Source organism: Catharus ustulatus, chromosome 4 (genome assembly GCF_009819885.2).
Source record: "Catharus ustulatus isolate bCatUst1 chromosome 4, bCatUst1.pri.v2, whole genome shotgun sequence".
In the NCBI taxonomy this organism is placed as follows: Eukaryota; Metazoa; Chordata; class Aves; order Passeriformes; family Turdidae; genus Catharus; species Catharus ustulatus.
The window spans coordinates 71,393,044-71,412,084 of NC_046224.1; the positions used below are offsets into that span (position 1 = coordinate 71,393,044).

General features: G+C 48.0%; 1 protein-coding gene across 2 annotated transcripts in view; it reads right to left on the bottom strand.

Annotated features, from left to right (window-relative positions):
• Positions 1-537: 537 nt before the first annotated feature.
• Positions 538-19,041, bottom strand: part of LOC116994969 (sodium- and chloride-dependent GABA transporter 2) — a 31,733-nt gene continuing 13,229 nt past the window's right edge. For both annotated transcript variants that reach the window (XM_033057043.2, XM_033057044.2), the window contains exons 8-16: positions 16,305-16,439; positions 7,538-7,641; positions 4,772-4,896; positions 4,143-4,255; positions 3,858-3,995; positions 2,734-2,836; positions 2,026-2,126; positions 1,421-1,591; positions 538-1,031 (exon numbers count right to left, since the gene is read on the bottom strand). In XM_033057043.2, coding sequence (XP_032912934.1) covers positions 912-1,031; positions 1,421-1,591; positions 2,026-2,126; positions 2,734-2,836; positions 3,858-3,995; positions 4,143-4,255; positions 4,772-4,896; positions 7,538-7,641; positions 16,305-16,439 — 1,110 coding nt within the window. In that variant the 3' untranslated portion in view covers positions 538-911. The remainder of the gene's footprint in view (positions 1,032-1,420; positions 1,592-2,025; positions 2,127-2,733; positions 2,837-3,857; positions 3,996-4,142; positions 4,256-4,771; positions 4,897-7,537; positions 7,642-16,304; positions 16,440-19,041) is intronic.

Genomic DNA, 19,041 nt, shown 5'->3' on the forward strand with positions numbered 1-19,041 from the left:
ACTCTTTGAGTTTTATTTCTTTGACCCAAACAGCCTGGAAACGAGGGGCCCTGTTTGTTGACATAACACACGGGCTCTGTTTCCGGCACTCAGCCTTTCTTCCATTCACAGGGAAACCAAAATGATGCTCCAGAGCACCTGGAAGGCAGTCAGCACAAACAAAGACACAGACCTGCAGAGGTGAGGGAGAGTAGCCCACAATCCCTCACTTACAAGAAGAAAACATGAATCCACATTGTTCTTTCAGTGGCTCAGATAGATGACACTGCTCCTGAGAGCAGGCAGTGGCTCCAACACAAGGTGGCATTGCACTTCACCAGGCTACCCCATGTCTACTACTTAGAGAAGCCTCTAAACCACTGTTCACTATTTTCCTTCCTACACTAACAAAGCTTTCTCTCCTCTGGCCACCTTCCCATATCACTGTGCAACAGGGATCCAGACCTGGATGCCCAGCACAGCTCAGTTGACACGCATCTCACCTAAAATGCTGTTGGCAAGGAATGCCAGTGGGACAAAATAGAGACAGAGCAGATGTAATCAGGAAAAACATAGATTTAATGGAATGAATGGAGAAGCTCCCAAAGTCCACACTGGAGCCACAGCTCTGAGACTCTGACACTCTTTGCTCCAGGGTCAGTCCTTCCTTTCTGCCCGCCAGAAGCCTGGGGATGCTCAGGAACACTGGTGCTTGATGTGCCCCTTCAGAGCTCTCTCCAGGGAGAGAATTAAGGTGCATTGCTAACTCCACACAGACCATCTCCATGACAGCCTCTTCCTCAGCCCTTCAAATCTTCCAGAGAAGGGAGCGCAGCTCAGAAACCTCTCTCTTCTTGGCAAGTGAAGAATCTTTGTGTTATCCAACAGGTGGCAAACCATCCTGGGGGGAGGGAGTAAGAGCCACACTGGTCCTAGCAATGAGACTCGAGCTCTGTCAGCATCAGGAGGCCAGCTCTGGTGGAGGGAAGGGGCTGTTCTCTGTCTGGCCTTGAAGGCAAGTCCTCAAGTGGACAGGTGAGTTGGCGGAACCTCTGCAAGGCAAAGACAGGCACTTAACACAGCTCCAAGGACAAAGCACCAAGACTGATGGGAATTCCAAATTCTCCTCCATTCCAACTCCATGGTCTCAGCACAGACTGCTGAACTCAGCTGACCATAATGCTCAGGGGATCTGGAACTTTCTCAGATCAAGTCCTCAAGCCTCAGTAAAGAGCAGTATGGAGATCATCTTTATCCTCTCCACCTAATGACCTTTTCCTGGTGCTACTTGTAAAGAGACAGAAGAAGTGGAAAAAGAGTAGCATGAGGCAGCAGCCGGTTTAGAGCAGCCTCCAGCAAGGCAGAACTTTAAAAAACAGTTCTATTATAGCAATTATCTCATCTAATTGCCCATGCCCTAATCCCAGAGCACCAACCTCACCTCTCTGAGGGAGCCTTTGATGGTGGAGAGTTTGTAGACAATCCAGAGAGGGATACACACCATGGAGGAGAGGGCCAGCAGCCAGCCCAGGGTGTCTCCCCACCACGGGTACACATACTTCTTGTTGTATGTCAACGGGGTGTATTTGATCAAAGAAAACAGGAAGGTTGCCTGATAAGGTGAAAGAGACCAAGAAAAAAAAGAGAAAGAAAATCAACACCATGATCAGAGAGAGGTTTTCCTGGTGAGTAAACATCTGGTCAGAGACTCATGGTAAAAAGGAGCACCTCAAGGCAGCAACAGAGGACACATCCATTAAACAGGGTTTGCTGGGACAGCCCCCACGAGCAGCACCGGTCATGGCATCAAGGAACCTGTCCCACCAGCAAGCACCTCTGTCACAGCTGAGCCTCTCCCTGCTGTTGAGCCCCCCCACCTGGCCCCCAAAGCTACAAGCACAAATAACAAAAGGCCCCCACTGTCCAGGCCACATAACCCCCTATACATAAGTACATCCCTCTGTATATATATAGGTGTCTGTATCTCAGAGGGACCCAGCCCTGTCCATCTTACTCCCCACAGCTTTTCCTCCTGTTTGTCCTCACCATGCAAACTGCAGGGGTGATGAAAAGCCAGCAGTACTTGATGATGGGCCATGGCCGGTAGCCAATCATGTCTTCAATGTTATCGTAGAAACGCTCAGCACCTGCAGAAGAGGGGAGGATGGGATCCCTCTCTGCCACCAGGGAAGGAGGGCAGCAGGGTCTGCATGTCCAGGGTCCTGCTTCACCAGTGGTAAAGTGCAATAGCCTCAGCATAGTCAACAGTCGGGTCAGGAAGCTCCTCAGGAGTGTGGCCAGCTTCTGTCTTTGTCCTGGACTAACTTCCTACACCCTCAAAACAGCTCAATAGGTCAGCAGGGCCAGCCTCTCAGCATCTCCAAGGCTAAGAACTCAGCCCAGGTTTTCACCTATACCTACTGACTGTCAAGACAGAGAGGACTCTCAAAAGTGTTTGAATCTGAAGCCCTCTGAACACAGGTTGAGAAAAGATTTTTCAGACATCTTCAATTCCCCAAGGAAAGCAGAAGCACATAGGGACACACAGGGGATATCTGCCAAGCAGATTCCCCCAGCGTGTTCCTGTGAGGAAGTCCCTGCCAGCTGAGTCCAGGGGCACCAAAGCAAAGGTTTAGATTCTGCCTTGCACTGCAAAGCAATTACCAAGTTGAGCTACAGACCAGCATTTTGAGAATGAACCAGACAAGACCATGAGAGGCCAGAGCTGTGGACCCTCCCCTAGTTCATACTCACCATAAACCCAGGCGATGCAGAGAGTCTCAAAGATGGCCACAAAGAGCAGGCACATGCCACTGGCAGCATAGTAATCAAAGAGCTGGAAGACATACATCCCACCCTGGGAAGGCCCAAGTGGGCAGCAAGGTGAGAGAGAGGGGAGAGGAATCAGGCAAAGAGCTATAGCCAGAGCAGGAAACAAACTCAGTATCTTTCCCAGAGCTGGAGGCATCTCCCTCTCTGGGACGAGTTTTAGCCTACAGAAAAGGCACACCCCTTGTGCCCAAGGCCTGAAAAGAAACACACAGTCACCCTGCTGCTCCCAGGAGTCTCTGCAGCCCCCCATTTCAATGCAGGGCAGCAAATGACTGCCAGAGATTATGGGGATTTTTTAGGAGAAGACAAAACCTAGGCAGCTCTTGTAGCTGGAAGTGAAGATGGCAGCCCTCTTTAAGATATGCAATCCATCCGATGGATTTTGAAGTCCTGATTTGCAGAAGGAAATAACTGCATGCAAACTGCTGTTTCACTGCCCAGGTCTGCAGGGCTGCCTGTTGGGTTAGTCCAGGTGTGATGTTGCACATACAACATCAGAGACAGCTTTTCCAAAAGCTGTGTCCAAATTAAAACAGAAAGTGCCAAGAGCATTCTGGCAGCATCAATCCACACGTGCATATTGCTAGGCAGAGTTAAAAGTTTTAAATGAGAACAGTTTAGCTCCCAGGCAATGAATCACAAGGATAATAAAGAGCATATCAGAATAATAGATAAGGGGTGCACTCCAGACCTGATATAGCAAGTGTTTCTTTAGCTCCATTCAGGAAGAAAGAGAAGGAGAAGGGCACTCCCCTTCCCATGCAACAGACTACAGCTGTAAAGGTTTGGTTTGTGTCAAGATAATTTTATAACCAAAACACAGGATGTCCAGAGCTCCAGGTATCAGTCTTGGCAGAAGTATCAGGACTGTGACTGGCACAAGTGATAAGGGCTGGAAGGGAGAATGTGAATGGCATGAAAAGGGCAGGCCGAGGGCAGCAGGATGGGACTCAGCAGCAAGCTCTTGGCCCCAGGGCAGACCTCACCATCCACCAGATCCCACTGTGTCCTGTCAAGCCATGCAGGTGGTTCTAAGCCCAAAATACCTCTGTGAGCATCACCAAGCCAACCAGATATGAGAGGATGGAGACCAGCAGGATGAGGGTCTCCCGGCGGTTCTTCTTGCGGAAGATGGTGGGGTACATGTCCACAAGAGCTGTCACAAGGCTCTCCACACAGACAAACTGCAAAAAAGCAGATATCCCACCTCTGTCAGCCCATCCTGACCAGCTTCCCAGCCCCACTGGCTCCCCCTCAGCCAAGTTGAAGCCTGTCCTGAAGAGGGAGTGGCTTTTGTCTGGTAAGGAATCACTCCGTTCCTTCAGCTTTACCTGGCTGTCCAGTCCCAGCAAAACAACCATCAGGAAGAAGAAGCACGCCCAGAGTGGGGAGAAGGGCAGCATGACCACGGCCCGAGGGTAGGCGATGAATGCCAGACCAGGCCCTGCAGGGAGAAGGGCTTCAGAGCAATGGCACGGCAGCAGCACAGCACAGCTGCTTCAGACCTGCCTGAGGCAGCCACCCAGACAAGGCACAGCTTGTGGCATGCAGCCTGTCACGCCAGCAATACCCATGCTGTGCATCAAACCCAGGCTCCTAGAGCAGGGAAGGAGAAGCAGCAAGGGAGGTAAGGGGACATGGCAACCTCTGGCTGCTTCACTGCTGCAAGGACTGGAAGCCAGGAGAAAAGTGAGCCCAGAGAGCACAGCACAAGCCTGGGCATTATGCCATGCAGTCACCACAGCACCCTCTCCACGAGATAGCAGCTGCCTAACCCCAGCCCTCACCATTAGTTTTTATCAGGCTCAAACCACAGCTACTGCATCTCAGTACTTCACGAGTGTGCACTCATTTCTGCCTGCTTTTTGGAGACAGAGAGCAAGGGATGGGAACCTGCAGCTGCAGGCATCCCCCCCAGGCAACACCCCCACAGCCCCATCCCACCAAGGTGTGCACTCACCTGACTCTGCCACCTCGGCGATGGGCACACCCTGCTCCTCTGCCATGAAGCCCAGGATGGAGAAGATGGCAAAGCCAGCCACAAAGCTGGTGCCACTGTTGAGGAAGCACAGGGCCACACAGTCCCTGGGAGAAGGGGGCAAAGCATAAGCCAGGTATGACCCACACCCCCTGGCAGCGCCCCAGGGCAGCTCCTGCTTTTGTGCCTCAGCCACTGTGTCTCTCCCACACCTGCAGCTTGACTCAGCACCAGGAGCTGCAGAAAGATGCCCCAGGCTGGACAACACAGCAGGACTCCCCCAAGGGAAGCCTTGTCCAAGGACAGCATAAAGATGCATTGCTCCCCTAAGCTTGTTTGTGAGATAGTCTTCCCACACATCTAAATGCCAAGGGGTTTTTTCTGGTTTTTTTCCTTTCTCTCTCCTCTGGTCCCTCCTGTAGCAGCATGTAACAGTTTATTTATGTCTGAGAAGGGAACATGTTTTTTTTCCTTAATAGATTTCTCAGTTACAATCTTCTGAGTTCTCAGCACTACTAGGTATGTCTTGGTCTTTGCATTATGAGAAAAAGATAATCACAGCCATGCAATTTATTTTCTCTGATCTATTCCCTTTTGTCTGTTTCATCTCATCCTCATCCATCAACACTTTAAACTGAACATCTCGTATCTATCCAATTCCTTTTCACGCTCGGGTCTCCCTAGTCCTCTTGTGACTGCAACCCTGGGGACAACAATAACATTTGCAGCATCATTCTGAACCAAATTGAATGCACCCCTTCTGGCATTTCATGGCCTGCTCTGACTTTATTAAATGCTACTCTGCAAATTCAGTGTGATTTTTGTGTATCAGTCTTTAGTGATATAGCATTTTTGGGGCTTTGTGCTCCTGCTTGCATGTTAACTAGGTCAGAGCCCCTGCATCATGCAAATTCAAATTATTCCTTCCAAAACACAGCTCTTTGCATTGTCAAGGACTGCACAGCACGCAGCACCATTCCTCTGCCTTCGCATTTGGTTTGTAAGGCCCAATCAATCTCCCAGCTGGAAAGGAAGGCCACACTCCACCGATCCCAGCTACCTAAGGGGAAGGCCAAGCCAGAACCTCATTTCTCCAGTTGCTATAAAGTGCCTGCTCTTCACTCAAATTATATTCTCAGTAATTTCATACAAATTCTCACATGTTTCAAACAGTTCCTCGTCCTTCCTGGTGTTTCTCCCTCTTTCCCCTGGATGTATCCATGACAGGTCAAACCCTCCTTGGAAAGGCATAGGCTGGAAGGTGTTCTCCCATTATCTGGAAGGTGGGAAGGGGTGTCATGGTAGAGAGTAAAATGAGGGGATTGCCAGATCAAAGAGATCTCTGCAGATTTACACCTGAAAGGGAGCCAGGAAGACGTGAAGAACTCTCTTGCTGTGACAGGAAGCAAGAAATGGTCGATACTGTTTGATGCCATCTTGGACCACTGCCATAAGAGCAATGGTTTTTACTGCCCACATCCTTTTCCAGGTCACCAAAGATTACACCTGGCCTGGTATAACAAAGTGGGGCACCATGCTGATGTCCCTCTCCCCTGCTAAATCCTTGTGCTGTCTTCTTATCCAAACTAAGCCTGTAGAATATAGGACTGACTCGTTAAAACTGGGTCAATACCTGGAAAAAGCTAGTTGAAGGTTTGACACCAAAACTAGTGTTCCTAGAAAAGTCAAACAGCATACAGGGTAGAAGCACAGCACCATGTGCAGACAGAGGTCTCTCCCCTTTCTGCAGCAACTCCCAGCTGCAGTTACAGAAGGTCTTTACAACCCTGTTGCTGAGCAGCCCCTGTCATCATCTCCATGTTACATATTAGGCAGGGGATGCAAAGGGCTAATGTTCAAGGACATGTTGAAGGCTAGAAACAGATCCCTTATCTCTTCCTTTCCTACAGCTTTTTCCCTCAAAACTGAATGTGGGGGAAGGCACATGAAAAGAAACAGGCATCCTAGCCCAGCTGTTGTTGGAGAGGCAGCCCTGCAGCAGGAATGAACGCCTAAACTGAAGAAAAATGCCAACCAGGGATCATGTAGCCAGTGGTGTGCCTGGACCTTAAATGGCAACAACCACAATTTTGAATTTAAAAGATGGGGGAAGAAGTATGTGCCAGGAAAAACCCAATCAGCAGAGAAAGTAGGAAGAGAGGTGACTTCTTCTCACACAGGCCTTTAAACCCTGGGATGGATACACCTACAGCAAAATGAGCTTATTTTCACTAGACCACTTCAACTCAACAGCCTGATTCTATCTGGCAACCTGGTCCATTCCTGTTCCTGCAGTCCATCATGCAATAAACAGAAGGCACATCTGCAGGCTCATCTGTAACCATAGGTAGCACACAGGAACCCAAAGCACTGACAGCTGAGCCAGTCACTGGGTCCAAATGAACCACAGAAGGATAAATCACAAGGTGAAAGGACTCCAGTTGAGAGCCATTAAACATCACAATTCTACTTCCCCTGCTCGTGCACCCATGCAATAAGGGAGGTTGTAGTGTGGGTGGGGGGTCACAAAGCTAGTGAAGAGGATCTAACTTTGCAGAGTGTGGAAGAGGGGACAGACAGACAATTCCCTTGGGTATAAAGCACAGAGATCTGGATTTGGGGAGAAAACACCTGGAAAGAGCTTTCGTATGCCTTGAGTAGAAACAGAAACCACGACACTTCCAAAGGCCAGCAGCCTCCAGCAGATCCCTGATGTTCAGGGGGGGGAAGGCTCAAGGCAGCAGTTACCTGTAGCAGTTGTTATGGTATTTGTTATAGCTGCCCAGAGCCGTCAGGCATCCCAGACAAATTGCATACGAAAAGAAGATTTGAGTGCCTGCATCCATCCAGACCTGCAAACAGGGAGATGCAAACATAGGTGAGAAGACAAGGCCAGCACAGACACTGCACAGATGGGAAGAGGCAGAGCCCAAAGGCTGCTGCAAGCACCAGAAAGGCCAGGGATCAGAAGGCCAGCAGGACTCTGCATTGAAAAAAGCCTTTTCTAGAGGCAGGTTGTATAGTGCCAGGAATTACAGTGCTCAGTGAGGCACCCAGAGAGGCTAGGGGTGCCAAAGGGAAGGGATACATCAGGAGCCTCATTCACCCAAATCACATATTGCTCTTCAAAACCACGTCTTTCTTTCTTTCTTTGACAAATCTGCAGCACCCTGTGACACTCAAGAGCTTTCCAGCAAGAGGAGGAGAGATGAATATTTTCCATGAGAGTGGGAGGAGCCCTCTGCCACCAGATGAAGGGTACTTGATTTGGGCAAGCCTAGTCTGGCCAGCACACCCCTTCCCTCCAAGACCTAACATAAAGACTCCAAAACTTAAATGAAATTCAACTGAGGAAGAACACTAGAAATAAGCAGAGTTGATTGCAAAAGACAGCTCCTAAAAGAACATACAAGAACACTGTTATTCCCATGAGGCCCCTTGTTCTCACTGTCAATAACACATCCCAGGGCTCTAAGGCTGGCATTTGTCAATGCCAAATTTCATCTGAAAGCCCAGCTGTGTGCAGTCACCAATTCAGCCACTGTCACTGCTTTCTGCAGACAACAGCAAAAGCAGGAATCAGGGGTGAGGAATGAAGCAACAACAAAGATTATTAAATAAACCTCTGTTCTCTAAGATCTCTTTTTTCTTAGGGGTTTTATAAAACAGAGATAAGACAATCATTCAACCGATGCTGAAGGGTAGCCACATTCTAGAGACAAAAGAAAAGCAGAAATAAAGTATTGCTGGAACAACTTTATGAGAAAAGTCTTTGTTGGACTCCACTCCCCTCTCCCAGAGTGGCAGTGCCAGTAAGCCCTCTAACAAACACCAGCCTCACCCCAGAGCCCCTGAAAGAAGAACAGGAGCCAATGGAAAGCACCACAGTGCTTCCTTCCCACAGGTTTTGATGCCTTCAAATCACAGCTGTATCTGTCAGCCAAGACCTCATGTCCTGAGGCAAGGCTCAGCTGGGCAGCACCTGCCCAACCACCCTTGTTGCTCAGGCCACCCTTACCAATGCATGGTTCTGCCATTCCTCCTCCCTACGGGGCAAAGTACAATCATGTGGTGATACAATCATTTGTTTTATATTTACTTCTCCTTCCTGGGCTGATGGGGCCTATGAAGGCATGTTACAATCCCATTAGCTGCTATTTCTCCAGAAGAAAGTCTGGATTTTGTTCAAGACAGATGCACAGAATAAATCCTCTCCCCGCCCACTGCTGCAAACCCCAGCATGGAGAGAAAGCAAAGTGTTTCTAGGACTAGGTTTGGTGAAACTGCTCTCCCTGACTGTTCTGCAAGCCACCTGTCTAACTTTCAACCCCACAACCTTCACTTAAGTCCATGGAAACCCTGGACTCTGGGTTTCAGATCAAGGAGGGAGTGAGATCAAATCTCTGATTTGTAGAATGGGAAGGGACAGGTGATGAGCTGAGACTGGAACAACTAATTCGAGGCACTGGGAGTCAAAAAAGTAATTGACATCAGTGTATTTTACTCTTTCAGGAGATTAACAGGAAGATGGGTTTAGAGAGCAAGGTATTAATTTTTTCAGTTCAAAAATATTAGAAAAAGATCAAAGCTCTTTTTGAAATTGATTCCTAAAGCATCAGTGTGCAGTAAGGGCACAGCTTTCATTTTGCAGCTACATTTTAGACACAGCAAGGCACTAAGGTGAGCTGGACCAGCAGACACTTTTGCATCAATAATTTAAACATCTTTGCACAGACTGGGATCAAATCCTTTTCTATGTTTGCTTTTTATTTTGCTGTTCATTGTTATAGCTCTAATGTTTTCCACCAAATTTTATAACATTGACTGGTGCCAGGCTGGAGACAGACAACATGACACTGTGTGATTCATGTGACAAAAGCACTAGATTCTTGTGAACCCTCCTGAAATAGAGGTTTAAAAAGAGCTTGAAATAGAGTTAAAATAAACCTTAAATAGAGTTTAAAAGGTTCTCCTTAAAGAGAGCCCTCTTTAAATAGAGGGTTTGGATTTCCCAGGCATACACATATAATTGATTGGGAGTTGGGATTGCTCAGCTCTCTGACCAATGGGCATCTGCAGTTTAGGATGGAGCTGCAGTAAACTGCAGTTTAGGGATTTCACCCAGTTTCATCGGGTGAAATCCCTGTGTGGGTTTGAATATATCCTATCATTGTCCACCTAAGGGCCCGTTTATTACACCAGGCTACTTGAACCAAATCTCTTTGGCTGAATTAGTTGCCTAGCTACAGACCAGCTTGTGCTGTGACAAAATTTGAGCTCAGAACACACCCTCTCATGGGGTTTGTAAGCTCTTGTAGCTTAATTTGTCAAGACAGCAAGACTTTTGCCATTAAACTGCCTACCCCACGCTTGTCATAACATTAGACTCAGTTGATGCTTTTCAATCAGATTTAACACTTGTCAGAAACCTCAAGGATATCAACTACCTATGAATTGCACAACAGTCAGGGAATGGGAAAAAGACAGGAACTCAGGGTCCCCACTGAGCAGAAAACTACAGGGAAGAAGAGTCTACGAGTGTTAAATATCACATAAATCACACAGAAAAGGAGAAATACCCCTCAGGCAGGAAAAGAACTGGTGCTTTACCAGCCATGGTGGAAGCCAAATATCAAGAGGCCAAGCTTCATTAGCTCTGTGGCTTATGGCATGGCTCATTTCTAAAGCCCAGTGATAACCCTGTGAGCAGAGAACAGCATGGGTCTGTGGGCTGCTCACTTCACTCTCTGCTCTGGCCAATCCCACACACGTGGGGTGCACACCTGCCCATGTAGGATTCCAGCCCCAAAGGGATATCTTTGGGGAATACAGGACCTGCCTTAGCATATGGTCCCATTTGAAGCAAGGCAGCCTGTGGCTGAAACTGGACATGAAGCTAAGCTTGACTTGCAGAGCTTATGATCCTACTTAGCATGACTGTGGACACCAGCTCAGGCTGCCTGCACATTATTTCACACATTCAAAGGTTACTGCAGCTCTGGGGCCAAAGACAAGGGACATCTACAACCTTCCCAGTTTCCTTGCAATTCCCAAATTGCCTGAGGGTCGAAGGACTGCCACAGGACTGATGTCATGCGTGCTCCTAACCCACTAGTGATGGGATCAAGCAGCAGCAAGTCCCAGAGGTATAGGGTCACTGGGAGTGGAAGGGGTCCAGCCTCCTCCAGCAGCACCACTGCCCATCCAGCCCCATAGGGCTCATGGGGGCTACACAGACCACTCACTTCAGCAAAGAGCAAGCCAAACCTTTCCTCCCCAGCCTGCTGCCTGTGTTCATTTCTCTCCCTGTAATGACTCAGAGAAATGTTTTTTTTCAGCTGTTCCCAGACCACTCTGACTAAAAGGACTTGCAGGGTGAGGCAGGGCCCTCTTTCCACTGCAGATAAAAGCATCCTGCTGTTCTCTGGCCACTGCTCCCAAAGAGATTGGTAAAGTTTATCCTGTTCAGATTTTGCTAGCATATTAGCAGCATGGGTATTTTGACTTAATTATTGTCTGCATTTTTCTAAGCCACACAGATTATTTAATTTATAATTCAATTTCTTTGAACATGTTGTTTGCACCAGTTTGCAAAAGCCTCCTACTCTTTTTTTTAGCCAAAACCTTTACACCTGAGCTGCAGTTATCCAAGATGGTTATGACTATTCCTTCATCCCTAATTTTCTCAGCAATATTCACTTTATTATATGTCCTGGAATTTAATAGCTCTCAGTACTGAGATAGATCCTTCCTTAGAAAGTTCTCAAAGCACTTACAAATAACACTTTCAAGCAAAACATTATTGAACCCCAGTGGGTGCCATACATCAAATATAGGTGGCTTGCTGTGAAGCACCAAACTGTCCCCAGCAGCAAGGAGAGACACAGCAGAGAGTGGGTACACACTGTGTGGAGTGTTACGCTTGGTGTAATGCACAGCAGAGAGCAAAAGCCAGCCAAGCTCAAGCAGCATTTCTTTTGCTCACAGCTCACAAGTCAGCCTGTGGTGCTGGCACTACCCACCAGCCGCCCACTGCACTACAAAAAACATTCCTGCCTCAGAAAGGGAGATGGTCACTTCTAAGATTTTACTGCATAGTTCCCAGGGCACCATTTCCAGATGGTTGATGTCCTCCTTTGCTCAGGCCACAGCCCAAAGATGCAGCCTACATCCCACAGCACTGCACCAGCACAGAGCTGAGGCCCTGCTGCACAGTCCAGGGCAATTCTTCCCCCCATTCCCATTCATCCCAGCAGAGAGGAAATATGGAATGTCACTGACATTTATAAAGTGTTCCTGTTCTGTCTGCCCAGCTGACACTGAGCCAAGCATCTTGTTCCAAATCCTGCTTGAAAAATACTCCTCAGGAGTGAGGAACAGGGACTTTGTTCCCCAATTAATCTCCCTGTGCCAGCACTCAAGGCCCCCACAAAACTGACCTCATGTTATCCCCATATCTCAGGACACCTGAAGGGACATTTTGCACTCAGGAGGGGCCTCCCACCACAAGAAAACAGATCTGTGGTTCATCACAAGGAATGCAGCTGCCTGCCCCGGGGAGGTGAAGGGGTGAGTGGATGTTCCAAGGGATGCTCCTTGCTGCCTGGGAAGCCAGGCTTTGTGGCCCTCCCTGCCCTGCTGCTTGCAGGCAGTCAGCCAGCCAACTCTATTCCTTCCTGCTATGAGATCAGGCTCAGCAGGGCTGGGAACAAGCTTGGGACAAGGAAGCAGTCTAAGGTAAATACAGCTGTGGTTCACCCCACGGGGATGCAGTGCTCCAGCAAGGCAGAGAAGAGGATTCCAGCCCCAAGCCCCTCTGGCATGCTGTGGGAGCATTGCCCTCTCCCTGCCTGCCCTGTGTCCCCTCAAAGTGGGTGCATAGAGTCCCCCAGAGGGGCTCACAGCCCCCCTGCCAGGGCTGAGGACAAGTACAGCCCTGACAGGGCACACGGGCACCCTGCGCACCGAAGCCAACACCCACCTACAGAAGGGGAAAGCTGTGCAAATCCAGCATGCTGTGTCAAGGCAAAGGCCTGCTGAGAAAACAATAAATACGGGGAACAAATAATATTTAGGAGGCCTGTGCTTGCCCTCCCCTCTCACAGTGAAGCAGCAGCAGGAAGGGCCACGATTTGGGGCTCTGACCCCTTCCCAGCGTGGTTACAGGGGCCCATGGTTAACCCAGCAGGTCTCAGCCCTGCAGGACGCACACAGCTCTCATCCTCCCTTGTGGTGGCTGGAGGGGCTTATCCTCAGCTCAGCATTGACTGTAAGAGCTGTCCTGGTCCAAACCATGACCTCAGCATTCTCCCTCTGCAGCCACAGGCAGAGTGGACAGACCTTCCTCATCCCCCCCCCACCAGAAAAAAAAAAAAAACCAAACCAAAAAAAACCCAAACAAACAACAACAACAAAAAAAACCCTGGGGGCATCTTCTCTTGCCTTCCCTTTCTGTCCTGTCTGTTGGGAAGCAAGAGCCATGAGGGAAATTCTACAGGGGTAAGTACTCCAAAAGACAATCATCAGGGCAATAGGTGAAAGAAAATGAGAGGGATGTAGGGAAGGAAAGACATGCACGACTCTGCTGTCCATTGGCTCCTCTGGTGCTTCCCTGCCCCAGGACTGGGATACAGCACCCAAATTCAGGGCCCTTCAGCACATCTGGGATGGGTAGAAAGCAGCTTATCATAGACACTTCTTTCTTTATATACAGACTGGATAAAGTACAAGCAAATACAGCATGATGGGTGTTTTCTGGAAATTTCAAGAGGAAAATAAGTGTGGGAGGCATTGAGAAACATTTGTTGCTTTTCCAGAGACACAGAAATTCAGCAGCCTCTGCACACAATTCCTTCTCCATTCTCACTCATTAAACCCAAGGAAATTTAGATAAGAGACTTGATAGCAGAGTGAAAGGAGACTATTACATTTATTTTCTTTAAAGCAAACCCAAGCACACAAGAAGCACTTTTGGCATCAAGACTATCTGTCCTCTCTTTATATCTGTCTACCTAAACAGTGACTGTCAGTGATATGAAAGCTTCAATCAAAAGAAAGCCTAACAGCACCTGAAAAGAAAGTTCTTTTAATGACAAATATTACTTCTACTTCTGAATTCCTCTCATTTCATCTTCTCACTGGTGGATCCCACTATGCATCCCTCTCTTTAATCATATTCATAAATTTCCAGCATTTCCTGCTGATAAAACTGATAAATGCAAGGGGTGGAGTGATCGAAAGTAGAGATGGAGGATGATCCCAAGACTCTCTCTGTTGGTCCACACTGTGAAATACCACAGGATGCATCTGGAACACAGCAATGCGGTCAAGGAGTGGAAAAAGACTTTGGGCCTAGTTATGGTTGACATGCTAACATCATAATATTAAATAATCTACATATTAAAAACATGAGCTATGAGCTCATTTTCAGGATTTTTTTTTTTTTTTGTTTGGGGACATGCAGTTCAAGATAGATGACTTCTTTGCTGGTTTTGCTGTTATCTGCTCATATTTGAGCCTAACTGATCTTCATTATTCAACACCTTGGTTTGGCAGTTCTCTGTATGATCTGATCTACCTAACAAATGCAATTCATTTACCATGTTAATTACAGGCATTTCACAGATTGAGGAAATGAAGATGCAGGAAGATTTAGGGCACTGTACACTTGACAGCCACAAGAGACCATCATCAATCAGCCTGACTAAGCTGTCACAGACAGGATTTCCCAGTTCTGTCCAAGGTCACTTGGCAGGTGAAAAGCAATGATTTCCCCACACCAGCCTGATATTCTGACATTTAATCAGATCTCAGCTGTTGCTGCTCCCCTGGTAGAATCTGATAAATAATTCATCCTCTCTTTTCACCTGGTTTTTCATATACTTTAGAGGAACTTTGATTTTGTCCCCTTGTATATCGTTTGCCCTTTGTTTAAACCTCCCCTTGAGATGCGTTCTCATAAGGCTCAGATCAAAGAGGTTGGTTTTTGGTTTTTTTTTTTTTTTTAATTTCCAGAATCCCTTCCCAAGCACTAAAGAACCTTCTATTTTCCAGGCAGTGCAGGATGGCTGGTAAACAATTACAGCTCACTATCCTTTGAGCACAAATCAGTTATAATCAACTTGGTCCCCGTGGGCTGGCAGGACACACCACAGTCCCTGCACAGAGATGGGGAGGCACCACCACACACATAAGGGCACTAATGCTTCCCTCTCTGATGGAAAGCCAAGAGAAGACTCCAGTCCTGCTCCATGGTTCAGTGGGATGGTTAAAACATGCTAGAGGAAGGCAAGCATTGCTGACAAATCCTGCTTTTCTCTCTCAGAAGTGAAGCATTTATTGGGGAATGTGGACTGGGGAGGCAGAAGCAAGTTTTCCTTCCCTGGTTCAGATCCATCCTCTTACTTTGAAGGGTTACTCTGCCTTTCTGCCAACTTTTTCTAGGCTGGAAGGAAGCTCTGCTTCCAAAGCACAGGCTGCAATTGAAAATATTTGCCAGGACAGACCTAATGAGGACACAGCTAGAACCAACTATGCCACGCCTGAGGTGGCTCAGTTCAGTCCCCTGGGCAACACAGCCACAGCAACAACAGGACTTTTCATAAGAGAAGGAGCACCATTCAAAAATATTATTTCATTTCAGAAGCCTCTTGCACCTCATCAGTGCAAATGGAGACACAACCACAGCAAACACAGCTGTCCTCACGCCCTTTTGTCCTTTTCTGCACCTCTATGCAGAGGGAGCAGCTGTCCTGACATATATCCACCAGTGCTTATGTTCCCATTCACAAAAGTAATAATTGAGGCAGCACTGGTGCTAGACCAGAAAGAGTTAATGGGGTTACCAAGGGTTTTGCTGGCCTATTTTCCAGGCAGGGACCCTTTAATCTCCTTTGGAAACACCTTCACACAAAGGCTGGTACAGCAGCTCAGCTGGAGGCAGGATTTAACGTGGAAAAACTTGTCCCAAAGAGATTAAAAGCAGCAGTCGGGTGCTGACCCTCCTGTCAAACAGGCAGGAATTTCTCACCAGGGATGGGAAGCAGAGGAAGGCAGCCAGATCCCAAGGACTGCTGCTGCATGCCATGGCTTCCACTATCCATGCACCCAGCATGCCTCCCAAGGAAGATGGAACAAATATTTCAGGAGCAGGGCTCATCCCCACAAGCTGCTGGCACCGTGCACCCCACACTCTGTCTGGTTCCACAGCAGAGGAGTACCCCAAGAAACAGGAGGGACAGCTGGCACCACTCATGATAAAGGATTAAATCCCACTGCCCATACCCCTGAGCAATTCAGGTTCAACTCAGACAGGAAAATATGGGAACAGCACTGGAGGGCAAGAGAGCAGGGAAAACACCAATATCACAGCTCTGCCTTATGGCCACAGAGGAGGAAAAGAGGAGTCAGAAAGTAGAAATTGGAAGACAGAGTAGGAAAACAAAAAGGAGAGAGCGAGGGCTGCCAGAGGAATCCATGCACAGTTTAGCCATTCATTCCCTCCCCTCCACCTTACCTGAGGGTCCCCAAGGCGACTGATGTCTGGATAAAGGTAAAACAGGATTCCCTGGGATGCCCCAGGTAAGGAGACTCCCCTGATGAGCAGAACAATCAGCATGACATATGGGAACGTGGCAGTGAAATACACCACCTGGGAGGAGCAGGAAAGGACAAGTGTGAGAGAGCAGCATGGGCCAGAGCACACAGTGCCAGCCAGGAGCACAGAACTGACCCCAGGCTGGGTGATGTGGGCAGGGGACAGGTCAGGCTGCTTTGCTCATCACCTTGTCTCCTGCAGTACAAAGAAATGTGTTTTAAAATGCACTCAGGAAACTTGGGACATGCCATTGCATGTCTGGAGTCTGAGAAAGCCTTCCCAGTCCTAGGAGGGATCCAGACCCTGAGCCAGGCTGTCAGCAGGTAGGAGTGGAAGTCAGTGGTGTAATGTCTACATGCATCAGAGAAGGAGTTGCCCCCAGTATCCATCTTCACATCCCTACTCCCAACAGAGTCTGAGTGACACAGTCCCTTCTCCAGAGCCTTTAGTGCCAAGGGTGAAGGGGTGTGCAGGTAACATGACTGCCACTGAAGGACCCCCAGGGACAATGCTGGGTGTCCCCAGCTCAGAGCTGGAACTGGCAGAGGGGTTGTTGGCAGAGGGGTTGTGCCCAGCCCTTCCCATTGCAGCTGCTGCCTCTGAGTGACCCCAGTTCAATCACCCCTCACGGGTGTTTCAAGCAGAGCTGCACATCTCAGAGCTGTCACCAAGGATGCAGACCCAAACAGGACCTTGAACACCTGTCCTCTTACATTTTGTGCCACTAGCCCCATGAACATTGCAGACACACTCAGGTAGGGTTAAAATCCCTTTCCTCTAGCAAAGGAGCTACATCCCTTGGGGGAAAGCTGGAAACCACCTCTGGAAACCAGCATCAGCTAATCCTTTCAGGGACTTCACCTCTGGTAAATGTGCCACTCAGTTTGGGGACTACCAGGGGTACTTTAAGGACTGTTCAGGCTAACTGCTGTAGCACCCAAAATGACACCACATTGCAGTCTGTTTCCCACACAAACTGACATTGAGAGCTCATGCAACTTCCTCAACAATTCAAGTAATGTCATTAATCCTTCTACATTTCTTCCACATCTTAAAGAATTATTGACCACCTTGAGAAGAGGTTGCTCATTATCATGCTAGGTAAAAAAAAGAAAGATTGCCTCTTCAGGTTTCTCCTGTGTGGACATGCTGAGCAAGGACTTGCATCAGCATACTTCATCTGAATGCTACCCTACAGCTTTTCTCTCAGCTCTGGCAGTTGTGCACTGGAGAGCTCATCTCTGGAGAAAGTGCAAAATGCAATGATGTGATCCATTTCTCACACCTGCCCAACTATCCAGAGTAAGTTGCTTTAAAATCCACCTAAAGCCCACCATCCCTTAGCAGGACTCACAGGCTGTGACTCACCTTTGGAGGTTTCAGCATTAGGGGACATCCTGCTGAGAACAAGCACATTATTTCCCTGGACAGTACAAGTTCTGCTCTGCCCTGGGTAATCTTTATCATCTGAGTAGTGATTCAAAAAGATTTTGTTTTCTGGATCCACTCTGATGGACTCCATCTAAACAAGGCAATGTTCAAAGCACCTGATTCTGTGAGTCCTCCCCCTAGTCAGGACACACACTCTCCAGCTATTCAGTTTGGTATTGTAGGACAGGATTTGAAAGATCCTTTCCTTTCCATCCTTGGAAAAACCAAGTACATCAATTTCACAATTATAAGTCGCACCTGATTACAAGCCGCATGTCAGGGTGTCGGCAGCTGTCTTGGGTTACAATACAGAGTGTGATAAAAGGTATCTGTTCTATCACCATCTGTTGAGGGTGGGGGCAGTGATCCTTATCTCTGTGGGAGATATTCTGCTAATGGGCCATCCATTGAAACCAGGCAGGGCATTGTTCTTTATCTTTTCACAACCCATCCTTCCTCCAGCCAGTCATTTTCTGCTAATGCCCATTGAGTCCCACTGTGGGACAGATAAAATTACTGCATCCCATTGGAAGTTGCTCCAGCCAGGGGAAGAGCCCAACATTTCTTACCAAGATAAAAACAGAGGCTTTGGGACACTAAGGGAGCCCCTTTCTCCACTGGACTCCAGAGGAAAACCGGATTTCTCCACATCACCACTGGACCTCCGGAGGGAAACTGCACCTTGTACAGGAGCACTGCTCCAACTGAGCCACATCTGTCACTGCAGGAGGATGCAGCCACCATTTAATGGGACTGCTGCCAACACCCTGCCTGATGGGGTGTCAGGTTGTACTCTGACTTTGTCAGGGTTTGGAGTTTGTTTCTTTGTAGTACTGTATTTCTATTTTAATTTCCCTAGTAAAGAACTGTTATTCCTAATTCCCATATTTTTGCCTGAGAGCCCCTTGATTTCAAAATTATAGTAATTTGGAGGGAGGGGGTTTACATTCTCCATTTCAAAGAGAAGCTCCTGCCTTTCTCAGCAGACACCTGTCCTCCAAACTAAAACAGCAACATTTTGTTCTTTGTCCATATATAAGCCGCACCTGATTATAAGCCGCACTTCCAGGTTCAGACCAAAATTTTAGTCAAAATGGTGCAGCTTATAATCGTGAAATTACTGTACTAGGCTATCATCTCTATCTGTAGCTCCAGGTTTTCTAGGTACCTCAGCAATCTTGGATAACACTGACACAGAGGTCAGTGAAAAATACCCCCTTGCTGA